A 17,545-nucleotide genomic window follows, 5' to 3' on the forward strand; every position below is an offset into this window, starting at 1 on the left:
TTTCAGTTGACCGTAAAATCGTGCCCGTCTTTTTCTGATTGTGTCGGTAATTTTCTCTATTTTGCTGTAGACTTCCTTGTTGGATCTCTTTTGATGGATTCCATTTCTGTACTTTGATCCCAAGATACCTCTCAAAATTTTGCGTTCTCTTTTCTCCAGTTCTTCAAGGAGTCCTTTGTTGGCTTTTAGAGACAGGGTTTCGGCTGCATATAGAACTACTGGCTTCAGAACTGTTTCATAGTGACGTATCTTGGTGTTTTGGGAAAGGCATTTTTTGTTGTAGATTGTGCGGGATGTTTGGTAGGTTATTTCCAGTTTGCGTACTCGCTCCTGAAGTGCTTCTTTGTCCAGTCCATTTTTCATGATGATCTCACCCAGGTATTTGAATTTGTCTACTCGGGTGATGTCCCCGTATTTTGTATGGAGTTTTGGTGGAGCCTCTTTGATGTTAGTCATTACTTCTGTTTTCTCAAACGATATCTGCAAACCAGTTTGTTCGGCAATTTCCTTTAAAATTTCAACTTGAGGTCTAGCGGTTTCTTTGTCGTTTGAGAAAACAGCAATATCATCGGTAAATGCTAAGCAGTCTGTTGCGATCCCCTTGGATATGGTTCCTATTTTCAATGGACTGTAGTTGGTTTCCTGTAATCTCACCCGCCAGGTTCTGATGATCTTTTCAAGAACACAGTTGAAGAGTATCGGGGATAACCCATCACCTTGTAGGACTCCTGTTTTGATGTCAAAGGAATGCGAGAGACATCCGTGGAACTTCACCTTGGATTTTGTATCGGTCAGGGTGGCTCTAATTAATGCCAGCAGTTTCAAATCAACTCCAAATTAATTTAAGATGTTTAGCAGGACTTCCCGGTCAATGGAGTCGTACGCTTTCTTAAAGTCCACAAAGACACACACATACTGCTTGGACCTTAGTGTACAATATCTGATGATCGTTTTGAGATTTTGGATCTGTTCAGCTGTTGAGCGACCTTTTCTGAACCCTCCTTGGTATTCACCTATTTGATGTTCGACTTGTGCTTCCAAACGCTCCAGGATGGCAAGTGATAGAATTTTGTAAGTCACGGGTAGCAAAGATATTCCTCTGTAGTTGTTGATGTTCTTCATGCTGCCTTTTTTGTATAATGGATGGATCAAAGCTATTTTCCAATCTTCGGGTAGGGTCTCCTTGTTCCAATTTCTTCTATTTGCTTTTGCAAGATATCAAGTGATTCCTCTGGGGCATATTTCCATAGTTCTGCTACTACTGAGTCTTCCCCCGGCGCTTTGTTATTTTTGAGACGGGCAATGTGGCGCTTGATTTCATCTCTGTCGGGTGGTCTGGAATCTGGGTACCTGAGTAAGGGTTCCTTGGTCTCAATGGCGCTTTGCGGTTTAGAGCAATTAAGTAAATTCTGGAAGTAATCTGCCAGAATGCAGCAATTTTCTTCATTTGACGTCGCCAGTGTGCCGTCCTTTCGCTCAAAACATAGAGATGGTGGTTTATAGCCAGTGAGTTTGCGTTTGAAGGCTCTGTAGTACTCTCTGCTTTCATTCTTCCTAAACTTTTGTTCTATCTTTTCAATGAGAGATTTTTCGTATTTACGTTTCTCAGTTCTGAACACCCTAGCTGCTTGGGCACGTTGGGTTTTGTAGGTTTCCCAATCGTTTTCTGATTTCGTAGAGTAGTACTGTCTCCACGCATTGAGTCTTTCTTGAAGGACTCATTCGCAGGTACCATTCCACCAGGCATGCGTTTTGCTTCTCTTGATTTCTGCAGCGTCTTTGGCGGCCTCAACAAGGAGACTTTTGGCGTTGTTAAAGTCACAGTCATTTGGTCTAGCCTTCTCCTGGAACTCCTCGACCCTTTGCCGAAGTTTATCATTGTCGAAGCGTGTGATCTGTTTGGTTGTCTTCCTTGTGTTTGCGGGAATTGGTTTGAATTTGATAAGAGACATATAATGATCTGAGGCCACATTGATGCCTTTCTTTACCTTGACATTCATAATCTCAGGGATGTTTCTCCTGGAGATTGCAACATGATCAATTTGGAACTCTCCGAGAGCTTGGACGGGAGAACGCCAAGTCATTTGCTTTCTGGGTAGATGGCGAAAGTGGGTCGACATGACCTGCAGGTTGTGATTTTCGCAAATGGACACCAGTCTTTTGCCGTTGGGATTGGTTCTTCTGTGAGCAGGGTTTATTTCCTATAACTCTCTTGTACTTCTGTTCACGACCTAGTTGGGCACTGAAGTCACCCAAAAGGAGCTTGACATGGTGTTTGGGGATTTTGTTTAATTTTTCATCCAGTAGGTCCCAGAAATTATCAACTTCGTCTGGATCAGACTTGTTCTTATCGTTTGTAGGAGCATGTGCGTTAACTAAAGCGTAGGTTTTGTTCGCGCATTTAATTGTGAGTATAGACAATCTGTCATTCACAGGTTCGAAATTTGCAACCGATTTAAGGATCTTGGTTCTAACAGCAAACGCAGTTCCAAGCATCACAGTTCCATTAAAGATTCCTCTTTGCGCTTTGCTGTTGAAAAATCGGTAGCCTTCTGATTCAAAGATCTCTTCATCTGGGTATCTTGTTTCCTGTAGGGCCATTATGGATATCTGATTTTCGTGAAGAGCTTTGGTGAGGGTTTTCAGCTTGCCAGTTTGTGTAAGTGAATTTATGTTGAAAGTTGCTAGAAAGGTTTTAGTTTTTGGCCTGAGTTTTGACTCTTCGGGGTACACCGAGACGCTCCGACTCGTCTCTTGCATGATGTCGAGTCTCCCCCAGAATCCGAACGAGACTCGTGCGCCGTGGCGTTCACGACGAGTGATTTATCCGAAGATTTACCCCCTGGGGTATGTTTCTTGAAATGTTGTGCCATCATGCTTTTTGACTTGACTTTGCTTTGGACGGGTACCCATCCTTTTAAAACTAGGGTTGTTAGCCCTAGAGGTTGCCTCAAGATGTTTTCTGGCTTCTGGTCATTTACCAGTCTTCGCGGTAACCCTGGCAGGGGACCAGTTTTGTTTTCACGGTGGTATTTTATTTCCCTACTACCCTCTGACTCTGCTGGCGGCAGAGCCAGCGAGCTTCCCCAATTCCAATGGGACGCACCCGATGGAGGTAACCGGTAAATCCCCACACTGGTATTATTATTATTATTATTGTTGTTGTTGTTGTTGAATATCCAGTTACAAACCATACTTTACAAGTAGTATATTAGGGTTATAGACAGTGAGACTAAATTAATATATACCATTTGCATTTAAAATGGAGATGACTCATAAATGAGGTGGAAAAATTTAACAAACACTTTATAACAGTATCTTCTCTGAAAAGCCATAGTGACAAGTGCTTGGTATTCAATATTACACATTTTTAAATGCATTAATAATTCATTATTATATACTCCTGTCAAAAATTGGACACTCAAATAAACGATGCGGAACAATTTGTGGCATTTCACAGGTACAGCTGTACGGCTTCTGAATATTGATTTTAAACCTCTGGAAGTACGATCCAAACTTTTAATAAACCTTAAATACATCATACTCCAGAAGTTGGTAAGTATGTCTTTCAATTACGGTACGGTACAGTAAGGTTCATTTACTTTTACACCTCAGCATAGGAAAATTAACTGAACAAAAATTGTTCTGATGGACTGCGTATCTGTGTGTGGCTGGGAGGCGTGATCAGAAACAATGGATAGCAAGGGCATTGTCACATTCGCGGTTTTGGCATAGGAGCGACGATATGATCTTCGTTTAAATCCAGGCAACCTATTAGAATGTTACCCAGAAATGCCGAGTTAGTTCATTTGATATAATAACTTTCTATAATTTTATCAATGATCACTTTAAATGTACAAGTAACCCATATTTGACTTTCGACATATAGTCGAGAAAGAATTGAGTCTTACCTTTTGGTACACGCCTGCGCTGGACAACTCGTTCTCCAGCACCATAATGATGATCCCGAACATGCCCATGACGAGCGCGTAGTCGCTGATTCTCTTCCTCTTCTCGAAGAGCGCCTTCCGCCTGCCGAGACGGTAGCCCACGTTAGGTTTGTGCTTCACGCTCTGGTTCCCTTCCAGGGATGCGCCCTTGCACAGTCCGCCTCCTAGAGCCCGCTCCTCCGTGTAGCGGGGATACTCCGAGTGCACTCCCACCAGCGCGATGCCGGCCTCTTCTCCTCCGGGCCCGCCGGTCTCCTTGCCCGATTGGCCCTTCATGGCGGCCGGGATGGATAGCGTGGACACGGGCTTCCGCAGCTGCAACAGACACGAGGGCTATGGGCCATTAGGAATGAGGCCTGCCACAAAAACGTTATACAGGCACTTGAAATACACTATAGTGATTATTAGGGCCAGGATTCTTATGTAATTACTATATCTGGGATTTTAGGCTCTAAATGTTAGTTTTAAGCACCTAAAATAGGCTTTTAAAACAAGTAAAATAGTAAAAGAGAAAACAGGCACTTAAAACATGCTTTAAAATGTGTAAAAGACACAAATAGACCTTAAAATATTACAATATACACTTAAACTGAAAGTGACCTTCTTTTACTTTAAGGAACGTGGTATACCCATTCTTAACAGAAACAACTACAAAATTAAGGCAGACTTAAAAAGACATTTTTCAAAGACACTCAACGATTATAAAAATAATCATTAACGGTACTGAACTAAAACCCTAATACTGAAATCACTGATTACAATTATTACAGCACTGTAGGCATCCCATAACGGTGTAAACGCGAACGGAGTATTGTATATTTATTTGTGATGACCGTTCCTATAGCACTTTCATTCGTAGTTTGCTGTGCAGTACATAATAATATTCTCCAAATTGTCCACAGTCAGGCTGTGTCTCTCTTTGTGATTACACGCGAAACGGCAGCACGGAATATTTCTATCGACGTATGTCCATAGCACCGCCGCAAGTCTTTCAGCCAGGAATTTCTCCGTCTTCCCACATATCTTTTCACATCAATCTTCCCTTGAGTGATCAGTCGGAGAAATTCATATCGTTCACCTCTCATGATGTGCCCGAGGTAGCTGAGCTTACGCTTCTTGATGGTTATGAGCAGCTCTTTCTTCTTGTTCAAGATGTTGAGGACTTCTTCATTTGTCTTCTTTTCTACCTAAGATATTCGGAGTATTCTTCTGTATAAGTATATTTCAAAAGATTCAATCCGCTTCTCCAATAAAGTACTGAGCGTCCACACTTCAAAACCATACAGAAGAACAGGAATGACATAACAACGTAGCATTCGAACTCTGAGCTGGAGGTTGAGTCCTCGGCTGATAAATAAGGTCCTCAAGGTATTGAACACATTTTTTGCTTGCCCAATCATGGATAAGATTTCACATTTTGAATCACAATGCTGGTCCACTAGAGTTCCAAGATATTTGATGGAAGTTACTTGTTGGGCGATGTTGTTGGTGATGTAAAGGGAGACTTGTTTTAGTGCTTTGTTAATATTCAAGGATAAACCTTAGGTTTCACTGGTCCTCACGATGTTGTTTATAATGATTTGAAGATCACTAGGGTTGCTGGCTAACACAATTGTGTCATCAGCAAATCGGATGTTATTAATGACATAGCCATTGATCTTGATAGCCAGATTAACATCTTCCATAGCCTCTCTGAACACAGCTTCAGAGTAGATGTTGAACTGGAGTGGGGACAAGACACATCCTTGGTGGACCCCTCTTCGTATAGCTATGTTCTCAATAGTAGTTCCTTCTGTTTTGACCAATGCCATTTGATTCCAGTACAAATGGGTAATGATACGAAGATCACCAACTACACCAGGAGATTTTAAAATCTCAACAAGTTTTTCATGAGATACGCAATCGAAAGCTTTTAGGTAGTCGATGGAGCAAGCGTGCACATCTACATTCATATCTAAGCATTTCTAGGTCAAAACATTCAAGGAAAAAGAGCCTTGCGAGTACCCAGTCCATTCCTAAAGCCAAACAGAGTATGTACAACTTGGCGTTCGCATTTGAGGTAGATTCGAGTGCGGATGATACGCAGAAATACTTTTAGCACATGGGACATTAGGCTGATAATACGATAATCATCACAATGTGATGCACTAGCCTTTTTAGGTATGGTGACATAAGTAGATCTTAGCCAGTCAGATGGAATTCTAACAGATTTATATATTGCGTTGAGTAATGTAGTTAGCAGCTTCAGCAATGCGTTTGAGAGTTTCTGCATGAGTATTGTCCAGAACTACAGCTTTTCCATTCTTCTGGAGTTTGATTGCATACAGTACTTCCTCGTGGGTTATATTTGGACTTGTTTCACTGCCTTCGCCAATAAAAGGGGGTTTGTCTGGCCTTACGTCGCTAAATAGGTTTTCAACATATTATTTCCAACACTTCAACTTTTCTTAGACTCCTACCAAAATGGTGTCATTGGCATTCCTCAGTATAGTTTTACATGGCCTGTAATATTTCCCTATAAGTTCCTTGATCTTCTTGTGGAGATTAAACAAGTCATGTTTCTCTTGGAGAAGTTCTATTTCTCTGCATCTCACCACGAGCCATAGTTCTTTTGCTTCCCTACAATTCCTCCTCACTTTCCTGTTTAGTTCTCTCGTCTGTAAAAATTATTTTGAAAGCAAAAAAGAAGGAATGCTCCACGCTTACGAATGTTAGAGGGACATAGAAAAATTTCCTTACATTTTTCAGTTGAATTTCACTCGGCTGTCCACGAGAAAGGCTTCTTAAAAATGACACTTTGAATTTCGCAACGTTATAATAGAAGTGGAAATGGTACGTTCATTCGCCACCAGATGGCTTCCAGGACGTGGCACAACGCTAACGTTCGAAGCAGAAGCTGACTGAACCATCACAATCAGACTAAGTGGTTCACATATCGTGTTTGCGTAACATATGGCAGGTGTATGACATAGATATAAGTCTGGAATGAAACATCTGGCGACGAGGAACGTACGAATTTGGAAAACACCGAGACGAAATAACAATAGTGAAGGGGCAGGCAACATTACAAACCTTAATGGCAACAAATAAATAAAGTTCATGCAACTGGTTTAAACCTTAGTAAAGTGAATTAATCAATGTCTTTTTTCCACCTTTTTGTATATATTTTCACCCCCCCCCCTTTTACGACCAAACTTTTCACCTTAAAATCCTTTCCGTAAGCATACCCATAAGTCATAATAAAAGGAATATATGAAAATTCTCATAAAATTGGTGCGTTAATACTATTACATATTTCATGAATATTACATATTTCACTGATACAGGCTGTGGATTTTTATTTCACTTACTACATGTTTATTTATATATCTCGTACTTTGATATTATATATAAATCCGGGACCTAATGATTATACACTACCTGACAAAAAAGGTAAGCACCCAGAAGTAGTGGTTGAAAGTGAATGAAACTACACATGCTGAAAGATCAAGTGCCTTTATTGAAGTGATTACAATATGGGATGAAAGAGACAAGGCCGTCGGCAGTTACAGCTGGAATGTTGGCGCAAGGTCAGTAGGGTGCCGCAACACCCACCCCGGCCGCAATGCATGCATGCCCTTATGCTGTTCCGAATAGTGTTAAACAGCATTTGGATTCTCTCCTGAGGCAAGTTCGCCCACATTTGTTGCAGCTGTCCCTCCAAGTCCCTCAGGTTTGTACTGGGACGAAGTCCCTTTCCAATGTCACACGTGTTCAAGGATGGAGAGATCCGGGGATCTTGGTGGCCCCACGGGAGGACCTCAACATGCGCTAGGCAGTCCATAGACACACGTGCTGTGTGCGGACGTGCATTATCTTGTTGGAACACCGTCCCAGAGTGCTGTGCTATAAGGGGTAGAACGCGCGGACGCAGAATGTCTGTGACGTATCGCTGTGCCGTCAAAGGCTGCCGAAGAACTAGTAGAGGTGGCCTGAACGCATATCCTGAGGTTCCCCACACCATGATGCCAGGGATTACGCCTGTGTGTCTTTCCACACTATCGGCAGGATCTGCTCTCTGCCCTCGACGCCGCCAAACCCGCACACGATGGTCATCGGGGATTGAGAGCAAGCGAGACTCATCACTGAACATGATGCGTCGCCAGTTGTCCTCTGTCCATGCCTCCCGGGCAAGGCACCACTCCGAACGCAGGCGTTGGTTATCTCTGGTGAGACCCCAACTAGAGTATGGTTCCAGTGTATGGGACACTTACCAGGATTACTTAATTCAGGAACTGGAAAAAATCCAAAGAAAAGCAGCTCGATTTGTTCTGGGCGATTTCCGACAAAAGAGTAGCGTTGCAAAAATGTTGCAAAGTTTGGGCTGGGAAGACTTGGGAGAAAGGAGACGAGCTGCTCGACAAAGTGGTATGTTCCGAGCTGTCAGTGGAGAGATGGCGTGGGTGGATATCAGTAGACGAATAAGTTTGGATGGCGTCTTTAAAAGTAGGAAAGATCACAATATGAAGATAAAGTTGGAATTGAAGAGGACAAATTGGGGCAAATATTCGTTTATAGGAAGGATTGGAATAACTTACCAAGGCAGATGTTCAATAAATTTCCAATTTCTTTGCAATCATTTAAGAAAAGGCTAGGAAAACAACAGATAGGGAATCTCCCACCTGGACGACTGACCTAAATGCAGATCAGTAGTGATTGATTGATACCGAATTGGGATAATACTGGACCACTCCTTCTGGGTGCTTAACTTTTCTTGTCAGGCAGTGTATTTTACTCTACTGCATTGTATCATTTGTGGATCTTGGTGTAATGGATGCATGGTGATAGCGATGAATGTCTTAAGAGCCAAAACTTTGAGATCCTCTGCTTACCTTAACATTAAAATTGGGAGACGCCAGAAAATTAATGTGCAATACTCAGAATTGTTTTAAGGGTTTGTTTTCGACTCTAAACAAGAATACTATGAGAATATGACGTGCTCGAACATCATATACATCATTGGTGTTCGATACACGTTGGCAGAGTACTTTGGAGTAGCACAGGAAATGGCAAGAAAAGCAACATTAGGAGGTACAAGAATGAACGCAATTCTATTAGCTCACGATGATGTGATTTGGGGAATAAATTATTATACAATATGGAACGACCATCGACGATCGAGCGAGTTGGCTACACAGTTAAAGTCACGTAACTGTCAGCTTGCATTTGGGAGATACTGGGTAAAAAATGCTATTGTGGCAGCCCTTAATATAGTTTTCCGTGGTTTTCCATTTTCACACTGAGCAAATGGTGAGGTTCTACCTTAATTAAAGCCGCGGCCGGATCTTCTTCAGTCTTATCCGTGCCCATCCCATCGTTGACCTGTCTGTGTCAGTGTGACATAAAACACGAAGCAAAGCATTTGTGACGACAGGGAGAAATATTGTTGTTGTGAAGTTCAGGCAGTGAAGCAATAGAACATAAAATGCAGAACTTGGATATTAGCAAGAGAGCTCAACATGAAAACATTATCTGTTACAGTGTTGGAAATTATGTACAAGATTTGAAAATCGGAAAATAGGCTGTAGAAATGAAATTTCTAAGAATATTAATCGAGACACGGAATTATGCTTAATGACGTCCTTGCAGTTCAGATTCTACACGGAACTGGAGGTTCTATGGCAATGATGTTGATATCAACAGTCACGCAAAACTATATACAAGCTTGTTAGCTTTAATAATAATGACGTTATAAGGCACTTTTAAACTTCTTTCAACTTTGACACACTTTTACAGACACCAGGTTGTCGAAATGGTGTGCCGGAGGAATTTCTTTCAGCACACCAGTAGTTTTTTTTTTTTTTTTGCTAGGTGTTTTACGTCGCACCGACACAGATAGGTCTTACGGCGACGATGGGACAGGAAAGGGCTAGGAGTGGGAAGGAAGCGGCCGTGGCCTTAATTAAGGTACAGCCCCAGCATTTGCCTGGTGTGAAAATGGGAAACCACGGAAAACCATTTTCAGGGCTGCTGACAGTGGGGTTCGAACCTACTATCTCCCGAATACTGGATACTGGCCGCACTTAAGCGACTGCAGCTATCGAGCTCGGTACACCAGTAGTTAAAGGAACGGAGATGTCGCCTTTAAACATCCTAAATTTCCACTGAATCCGCTATCTTGGGAAAAGAGGGACAACGATTAATCCACTGTGTCAGTGAGGTTGGCAAGATAGAGTGAGATATGGAAACGCACAGGTCGAAATCAATGTGTAAAAGATGAGTGGAAAAATAAGTGAGATGATTCAGGCATACTAAATGGATGGGTGAAAAAATGATTAAACAAAGTACGGAATTCTAAATGGAAGGAATGTGGGGTCAATGAAGATCCATATTGCGGTCGTTGGACTTGACTTGGACTTGGACTTGGCCCGGTTGTCCAGGGGTAGATTGCGTGCATCTTACACCCGGACGCCCCGAGTTCGTTTCCCGTCCATATCAGAGACTTTTCACTAGATATGAAAGGTCGTTCACATGTCCACTCAGCCAACATGAGAACAATTTAGGAGCTACATGACGGCGGGATAGCGTCCACGTTCTAGAAACCCGAGAATAACGGTTCAGAGGATTCTTCGCGCTAACGACGTGTCACCTCGTAATCTGCGGGCCTTCGGCTAACGAGGGGAACCCGCCAAGTGTAACAAACCAATTTCCCAGAAACTTTGCTCATTGTGAGAAATAAGCGAACACATGTTTCGGCTTATCCGCAAACACTCTACCGAGCTCGATAGCTGCAGTCACTTAAGTGCGGCCAGTATCCAGTATTCGGGAGACAGTCGGTTCCAACCCCACTGCCGGCAGCCCTGAAGATGGTTTTCCGTGGTTTCCCATTTTAACACCAGGCAAATGCTGGGGCTGTACCTTAATTAAGGCCACGGCCGCTACCTTCCCAGTCCTAGAGTCCTAGCCCTTTCCTGTCCCATGGTCTCCATTAGACATATCTGTGTCGGTGCGACGTAGAGCCAATAGCAAAAAGAAAATGTTTCCGAGAAAATGACGGTCAAAGTTTCTGACGTGCTTTACCTGCCTATTAGCGAGTAATACATTCAACCGACGCGGTAGCGCAGTGGCTTTCGCCGTGGCTTGAAACGTTCGCGTCCCGTGTTCAAATCCCGGTGATTTTTGTATCTTTTGTCTACTTATGTTCATTGACGATTACTATACGAATGTTTCTTATCAAGTTAGTGGATACAAGGGCGTTACATTGTAAATAATAGTACAGTTATCTACATTATTATTATACATACATACATTTATTATTATTATTATTATTACAACTTCCCCCATGCGGAGGCTGCCACAAGGACAAAGTATGTCGACTACACAGTATTTTGTCTTCTAAGTTACCGCCAAAATCCTCGATTTGCAACTAGTGTTGTGGCCTCATTTAGTTCTATACCTCCTATCTTTAAACCGTTACAAACTGAGTCTAACCACCGTCGTCTTGGTCTCCCTCTACTTCTCTTACCCTCCATAACAGAGTCCATTATTCTCCTAGGTAACCTATCTTCCTCCATTCGCCTCACATGACCCCACCACCGAAGCCGGTTTATGCGTACAGCTTCATCCATCGAGTTCATTCCTAAATTAGCCTTTATCTCCTCATTCGAGTACCCTCCTGCCATTGTTCCCACCTGTTTGCATCAGCAATAATTCTTGCTACTTTCATGTCTGTTACTTCTAACTTATGAATAAGATATCCTGAGTCCACCCAGCTTTCGCTCCCGTAAAGCAAAGTTGGTCTGAAAACAGACCGATGTAAAGATAGTTTCGGCTGGGAGCTGACTTCCTTCTTACAGAATACTGCTGATCGCAACTGCGAGCTCACTGCATTAGCTTTACGACACATTGATTCAATCTCGCTTACTATATTACCATCCTGGGAGAACACACAACCTAAATACTTGAAATTATCGACCTGTTCTAGCTTTGCATCACCAATCTGATATTCAATTCTGTTGAATTTCTTACCTACTGACATCAATTTAGTCTTCGAGGGGCTAATTTTCATACCATACTCATTGCACCTATTTTCAAGTTCCAAGATATTAGACTGCAGGCTTTCGGCACAGTCTGCCATTAAGACCAAGTCGTCAGCATAGGCCAAACTGCTTACTACATTTCCACCTAACTGAATCCCTCCCTGCCATTTTATACCTTTCAGCAGATGATCCATGTAAACTACGAACAGCAAAGGTGAAAGATTACAGCCTTGTCTAACTCCTGTAAGTACCCTGAACCAAGAACTCATTCTACCATCAATTCTCACTGAAACCCAATTGTCAACATAAATGCCTTTGATTGATTTTAATAATCTACCTTTAATTCCATAGTCCTCCAGTATGCCGAACATCTTTTCCCTCGGTACCCTGTCATATGCTTTCTCTAGATCTACGAAACATAAACACAACTACCTATTCCTCTCGTAGCATTTTTCAATTACCTGGCGCATACTGAAAATCTGACCCTGACAGCCTCTCTGTGGTCTGAAACCACACTGGTTTCCATCCAACTTCCTCTCAACGACTGACCGCACCCTCCCTTCCAAGATGCCAGTGAATACTTTGCCTGGTATACTAATCAATGAGATACCTCGATTGTTGTTGCAATCCTTCCTGTTCCCTTGCTTATAGATAGGTGCAATTACTGCTTTTGTCCAATCTGAAGGTACCTTACCAACACTCCACGCTAATTTTACAACTCTATGAAGCCATTTCATCCCTGCCTTCCCACTATACTTCACCATTTCAGGTCTAATTTCATCTATTCCTGTTGCCTTATGACAATGGAGTTTATTTACTATCCTTTCCACTTCCTGAAGCATAATTTCACCAACATCATTTTCCTCCTCCCCATGAGCTTGGCTGTTTGCAACACCACCAGGATGATTTCCTTTTACATTGAGAAGATGTTCAAAATATTCCCTCCATCTCTCCAGTGATTCCCTGGGGTCTATTATGAGTTCACCTGAATTACTCAAAGCACTGTTCATTTCCTTTTTCCCTCCCGTCCTAAGATTATTTATTACTGTCCAGAAAGGTTTCCCTGCTGCTTGACCCAGCCTTTCCAGGTTATTACCAAAATCTTCCCATGACTTCTTTTTGGATTCAACAACTATTTGTCTCGCTCTGTTTCTTTCATCTACGTACAAATCCCTGTCTGCCTCGGCCCTTGTTTGGAGCCATTTCTGATAAGCCTTCTTTTTACGTTTACAGGCTGCTCTCACTTCATCTTTCCACCAAGATGTTCGCCTTTTCCCATCTTTACACACAGTTGTTCCTAGGCATTCCCTTACTGTTTCTACTACAGCATCCCTGTATGCCACCCATTCACTTTCTATATCCTGAACCTGCTTACTGTCTACTGTTCGAAACTTCTCACTAATCATATCCATGTACTTCTGTCTAATTTCCTCGTCCTGGAGATTTTCTACCCTTATTCGTTTGCAGACAGATTTCACTTTCTCTACCTTAGGCCTAGAGATACTTAGTTCACTACAGATCAGATAGTGGTCTGTATCATCGAAAAATCCGCGAAAAGCTCGTACATTACTAACAGATTTCCTGAATTCAAAGTCTGTTAAGATATAGTTTATTATCGATCTGGTACCCCTAGCCTCCCATGTGTAGCGGTGTATAGCCTTATGCTTGAAGAATGTATTCGTAACAGCTAAACCCATACTAGCACAGAAGTCCAGCAAACGCTTCCCATTCACATTAGCTTCCATATCTTCCCCACATTTACCAATCACCCTTTCGTATCCTTCAGTTCTATTCCCAACTCTCGCATGGAAATCGCCCATTAGCACTATTCTATCCTTGCTGTTGACCCTGGCCACGATGTCACTCAATGCTGCATAAAACTTGTCAACTTCATCCTCATCTGCACCCTCACATGGTGAATACACGGACACAATTCTTGCCCTAATTCCTCCTACTGACAAATCTACCCACATCATTCGCTTATTTACGTACCTAACAGAAACTATGTTGCTTGCAATGATATTCCTGATAAAGAGCCCTACCCCAGACTCTGCCCTTCCCTTTCTAACACCCGTCAAGTACACTTTATAATCTCCTATCTCTTCCTCATTATCTCCCCTTACCCGAATATCACTTACTCCTAGCACATCCAGATGCATCCTCTTTGCTGACTCAGCCAGTTCTACCTTATTTCTTCCATAAGCCCCATTAATATTGATAGCTCCCCATCGAATTCAATTTCGTTCGCCAAGTTGTTTCCAAGGAGTCCCTCGCCTGTCAAATGGGAGTGGGACTCCATTACTCCCATAGGTCCGAGGCTTGCTTAAAGTGTTCTGAGCTCGGTAAATTCATGAAGCAGGATGCTGCCCTACTTGCACATAGTCCAAGTGAGGATCTCTCCTCTAGCGGGTTATGGACCATCGGTGAATTGTATAGTCCTAGCCGCCTGAGCACAAGGAGGGCCACGACTCAGAATATGTCCGAGATGCCCACTTCCATTCCATAGCAACTGGTATCCCGACTCTCAGGACCACTTACTAGGCCACTCAGCCGTTGCCCATGGTTCACGAACTAGGACGTGACTACAGTAACCCACAAACATGAACCATTATTATTATTATTGTAATTTATTTCATTTGATTTCTTCGTAGGTATTATATTGCCGTACTTAGGAAGCAAATTGTCTATTTATTTTAAAATAAATATTACTGTTGCCTATAATAGATATTTTATATACAATAAGATAGCACAGTAGCATAGTAATTTACACTATAAACATGAAATAAGACTACCAACAAGGGCAGCGAAGCCAGCGAGTTATAAAATAACAAATGGACTCCCATCTGTAGTCGCTCGGGTTGATACCGTCAACTCAAAATTAAAAATAAAGTAGAAATCAAACTACTCTAAAAAACAAATAAAAAGAAAACATTCTCGTACTTCTAAAAGGGATTATTGATTAATTCACTGGTTAAGTGTAAGAAAGGGATACGTGTCCCTAAATTTTCCAGTTAAAATAAATCATCTATCTATATGTCTATCTATATCTTCATTTGATATTAAAAGCACAGATCCACTGCTCTTTAAGCTTGACTTCACATGACCGCTATATTGATTGTTTACTCATGTAACTCGGAGCACTGTGATTCTAAGCATTCCAAATGTCTATCAATTCCTGCGTAATATCTGCAGTTAAGCTGTTTCAGCCTCGGCTGCTACACATGTGTGCATTCTCTCGCTACGACAAGTCAAATCCCCTCTTCACCCAGATGCATTATACAGGGCGAATGATAATCTACTCGCTCTGCATTATGTAATGCCCGCTTGACCACTGCGTAAGGTGTGGAGATATGCCATCACATTGGCAGTTGTTGTTTAACCCATCCTGTAAAGCACGATTTCTAAATTCATGATTTCTTTTTCTGTTTGAAAGTGACCATTTTTTTAGGGAATATTATCAAAACTAACAGCTGCTGTTAAGTTGTTCACTTTGGATACTAGGCTACCAAATTGTGGAAGCTCGTCTAAATCTGCAGTAGGGCTAATTCCGCGCTAACTGAAACGTAACTTTACTGCGACTTTAACTCAGCGTGAGAAGAAGTTCTGATCGGCTTATTACGTCCTATAAATATCTTGTATTCTGGTGGTAAAAGTTATAAATTGTGCAGTGGATACCTTTGGCATTAGCATCATGAAACTTCAGTACTTATCCTGCATCATGTTGGAAGACAGGCTTCTTTAACGTGATTACTTCTACAATATGTTTGTTTTCAAGCAGTACATTTTTAGTGTTATTGACAATTAATTTATGAAGTACTGTGGAATTGCCCGAACATCTGCGAATTTATCAGAAGTATTACAACTTCCAAATTCATGATTTCTTTTTCTGTTTGAAGGTGGCCATTTTTTAGGGCAAAGCACTGGTATATGAATTAATTGAAAAAGTACGCCCAAACCTTGTCCCGTTTCCCTACGGGGTCGGCTATGAAGTGAGATTAATTTTCGTTGCGAGTTTTCACGACAGGATGCCCTTCCTGACGTTAACCTTATCAGCAGAGTTAATGGAAGAATGGCGTGATATGATTTAAAAAAAATGCTATTTGTTCGGTGTGTCGACCTCTACAGGTCTTTTGCCACTACTTGCACCATATGATATGAACCTGCGATTGATTGGAATTGGGGAAGTGTAGAGCGGTGAATGTGAGGAAAGGAACGTTAAGAACGAGACAAACACCCAGTCCCCAGGCCAGGGATATTAATCATTTACAATCAAAAACCACTGACCCAGTCGGGAATCGTACCCGGGGCCGCCGGGTAACAGGCAGACGCGTTGATTCGTACACCGCGGGGCCGGACGTGATATATGATAGTAGGAATAGAGAGGGTGAAACCCGGTGCCGGCATATAGCCTAATCCTGTCTAGTGGCACCAACGTCCCCATCCGACGGCCGAATCACCATCAACAGCGTCAAATGCCCTCTCTACACATGAAGACTGCGGAGAGGTTTGGAATTGAATCCAGGCTTTTGGAACGCAATCTAATGATTAGACATTGTGTGCCACCACCTTTCCTACCCTGAAGGCCAACATTCTGATAATGAACATTTGTTTGATCAGCGGGACTCGAACCGGCTAAACACGGTGTCAGACTATGTAGACTGAATGCATTAACGATCATGGCTACCCGGCGGGCTAATCAATTGGAAAAATAAATTATGATATAGTTTATAATTACTAAAATGAATACTGAGCAAGTTTGATAGCTGTTCCAATGCATAAATATTCTCAAGATACGCCATACTTCCAATCTTGTTTAATATTGTGAATTTAGACAAGTATCCCCAGTCCGCCTCTGTGGTGTAGTGGTTAGTGTGATTAGCTGCCTCCCCCGGAGGTCTAGGTTCGATTCCCGGCTATGCCACGAAATTTGAAAAGTGGTACGAGGGCTGGAACGGGGTGCATTCAGCCTCGGAAGGTCAACTGAGTAGAGGTGGGTTCGATTCCCACCTCAGCCATCCTAGAAGTGGTTTCCCGTGGTTTCCCACTTCTCCTCCAGCCGATATTTAATGTTTTTGTCATTCACTAAACGACCGTATGATTTTCTGTTGATTGTTTACCATATACAGTAAATACAAAAACGCTAGTGATAGTTTCTATTTTGTCGCAATTATCACTGTCGGAATACTTCGGATTCCATTTATATTAATATTGGTTTGAGAATTTGGAATGAAGTTAATTCTTCCTCCTTTCCTCGATCTATGTGTTCGAATGAGACTTCGATCAAGCAAACTGTCATTAGATGAAGGAATGTGTATTAAGACCATAACCTACTGACCATATCGATGCTACGCTGTTCGAGGCAGCCACTAGCATGTAGGCCCAGAAAATGTTTTGAACTCTCTCATGTGAAGAGGTTCGACCTTTCGCATTTACTCCGCATTTGTGTGAATGGATAGGGACTGTTATGGGTACTCCAAGGTACCGGAGGGCTGGTAGTTTGGCCGTAAGGAGGTTCTTCAAAATTCCAGTAAATCTAATTACACGGCTTGTCTTTAATTTAAGCAGTGATATACACCA

General features: G+C 42.2%; 1 protein-coding gene across 1 annotated transcript in view; it reads right to left on the reverse strand.

Moving 5' to 3' along the window:
* The window catches only part of LOC136858781 (small conductance calcium-activated potassium channel protein), a 421,579-nt gene that overhangs the window by 32,793 nt on the left and 371,241 nt on the right, over positions 1 to 17,545 (reverse strand). The window contains exon 3 of the mRNA XM_068225744.1: positions 3,912 to 4,265. Coding sequence (XP_068081845.1) covers positions 3,912 to 4,265 — 354 coding nt within the window. The remainder of the gene's footprint in view (positions 1 to 3,911; positions 4,266 to 17,545) is intronic.

The sequence above is a fragment of the Anabrus simplex genome, chromosome 1 (genome assembly GCF_040414725.1).
Source record: "Anabrus simplex isolate iqAnaSimp1 chromosome 1, ASM4041472v1, whole genome shotgun sequence".
NCBI classification, from domain to species: domain Eukaryota; kingdom Metazoa; phylum Arthropoda; class Insecta; order Orthoptera; family Tettigoniidae; genus Anabrus; species Anabrus simplex.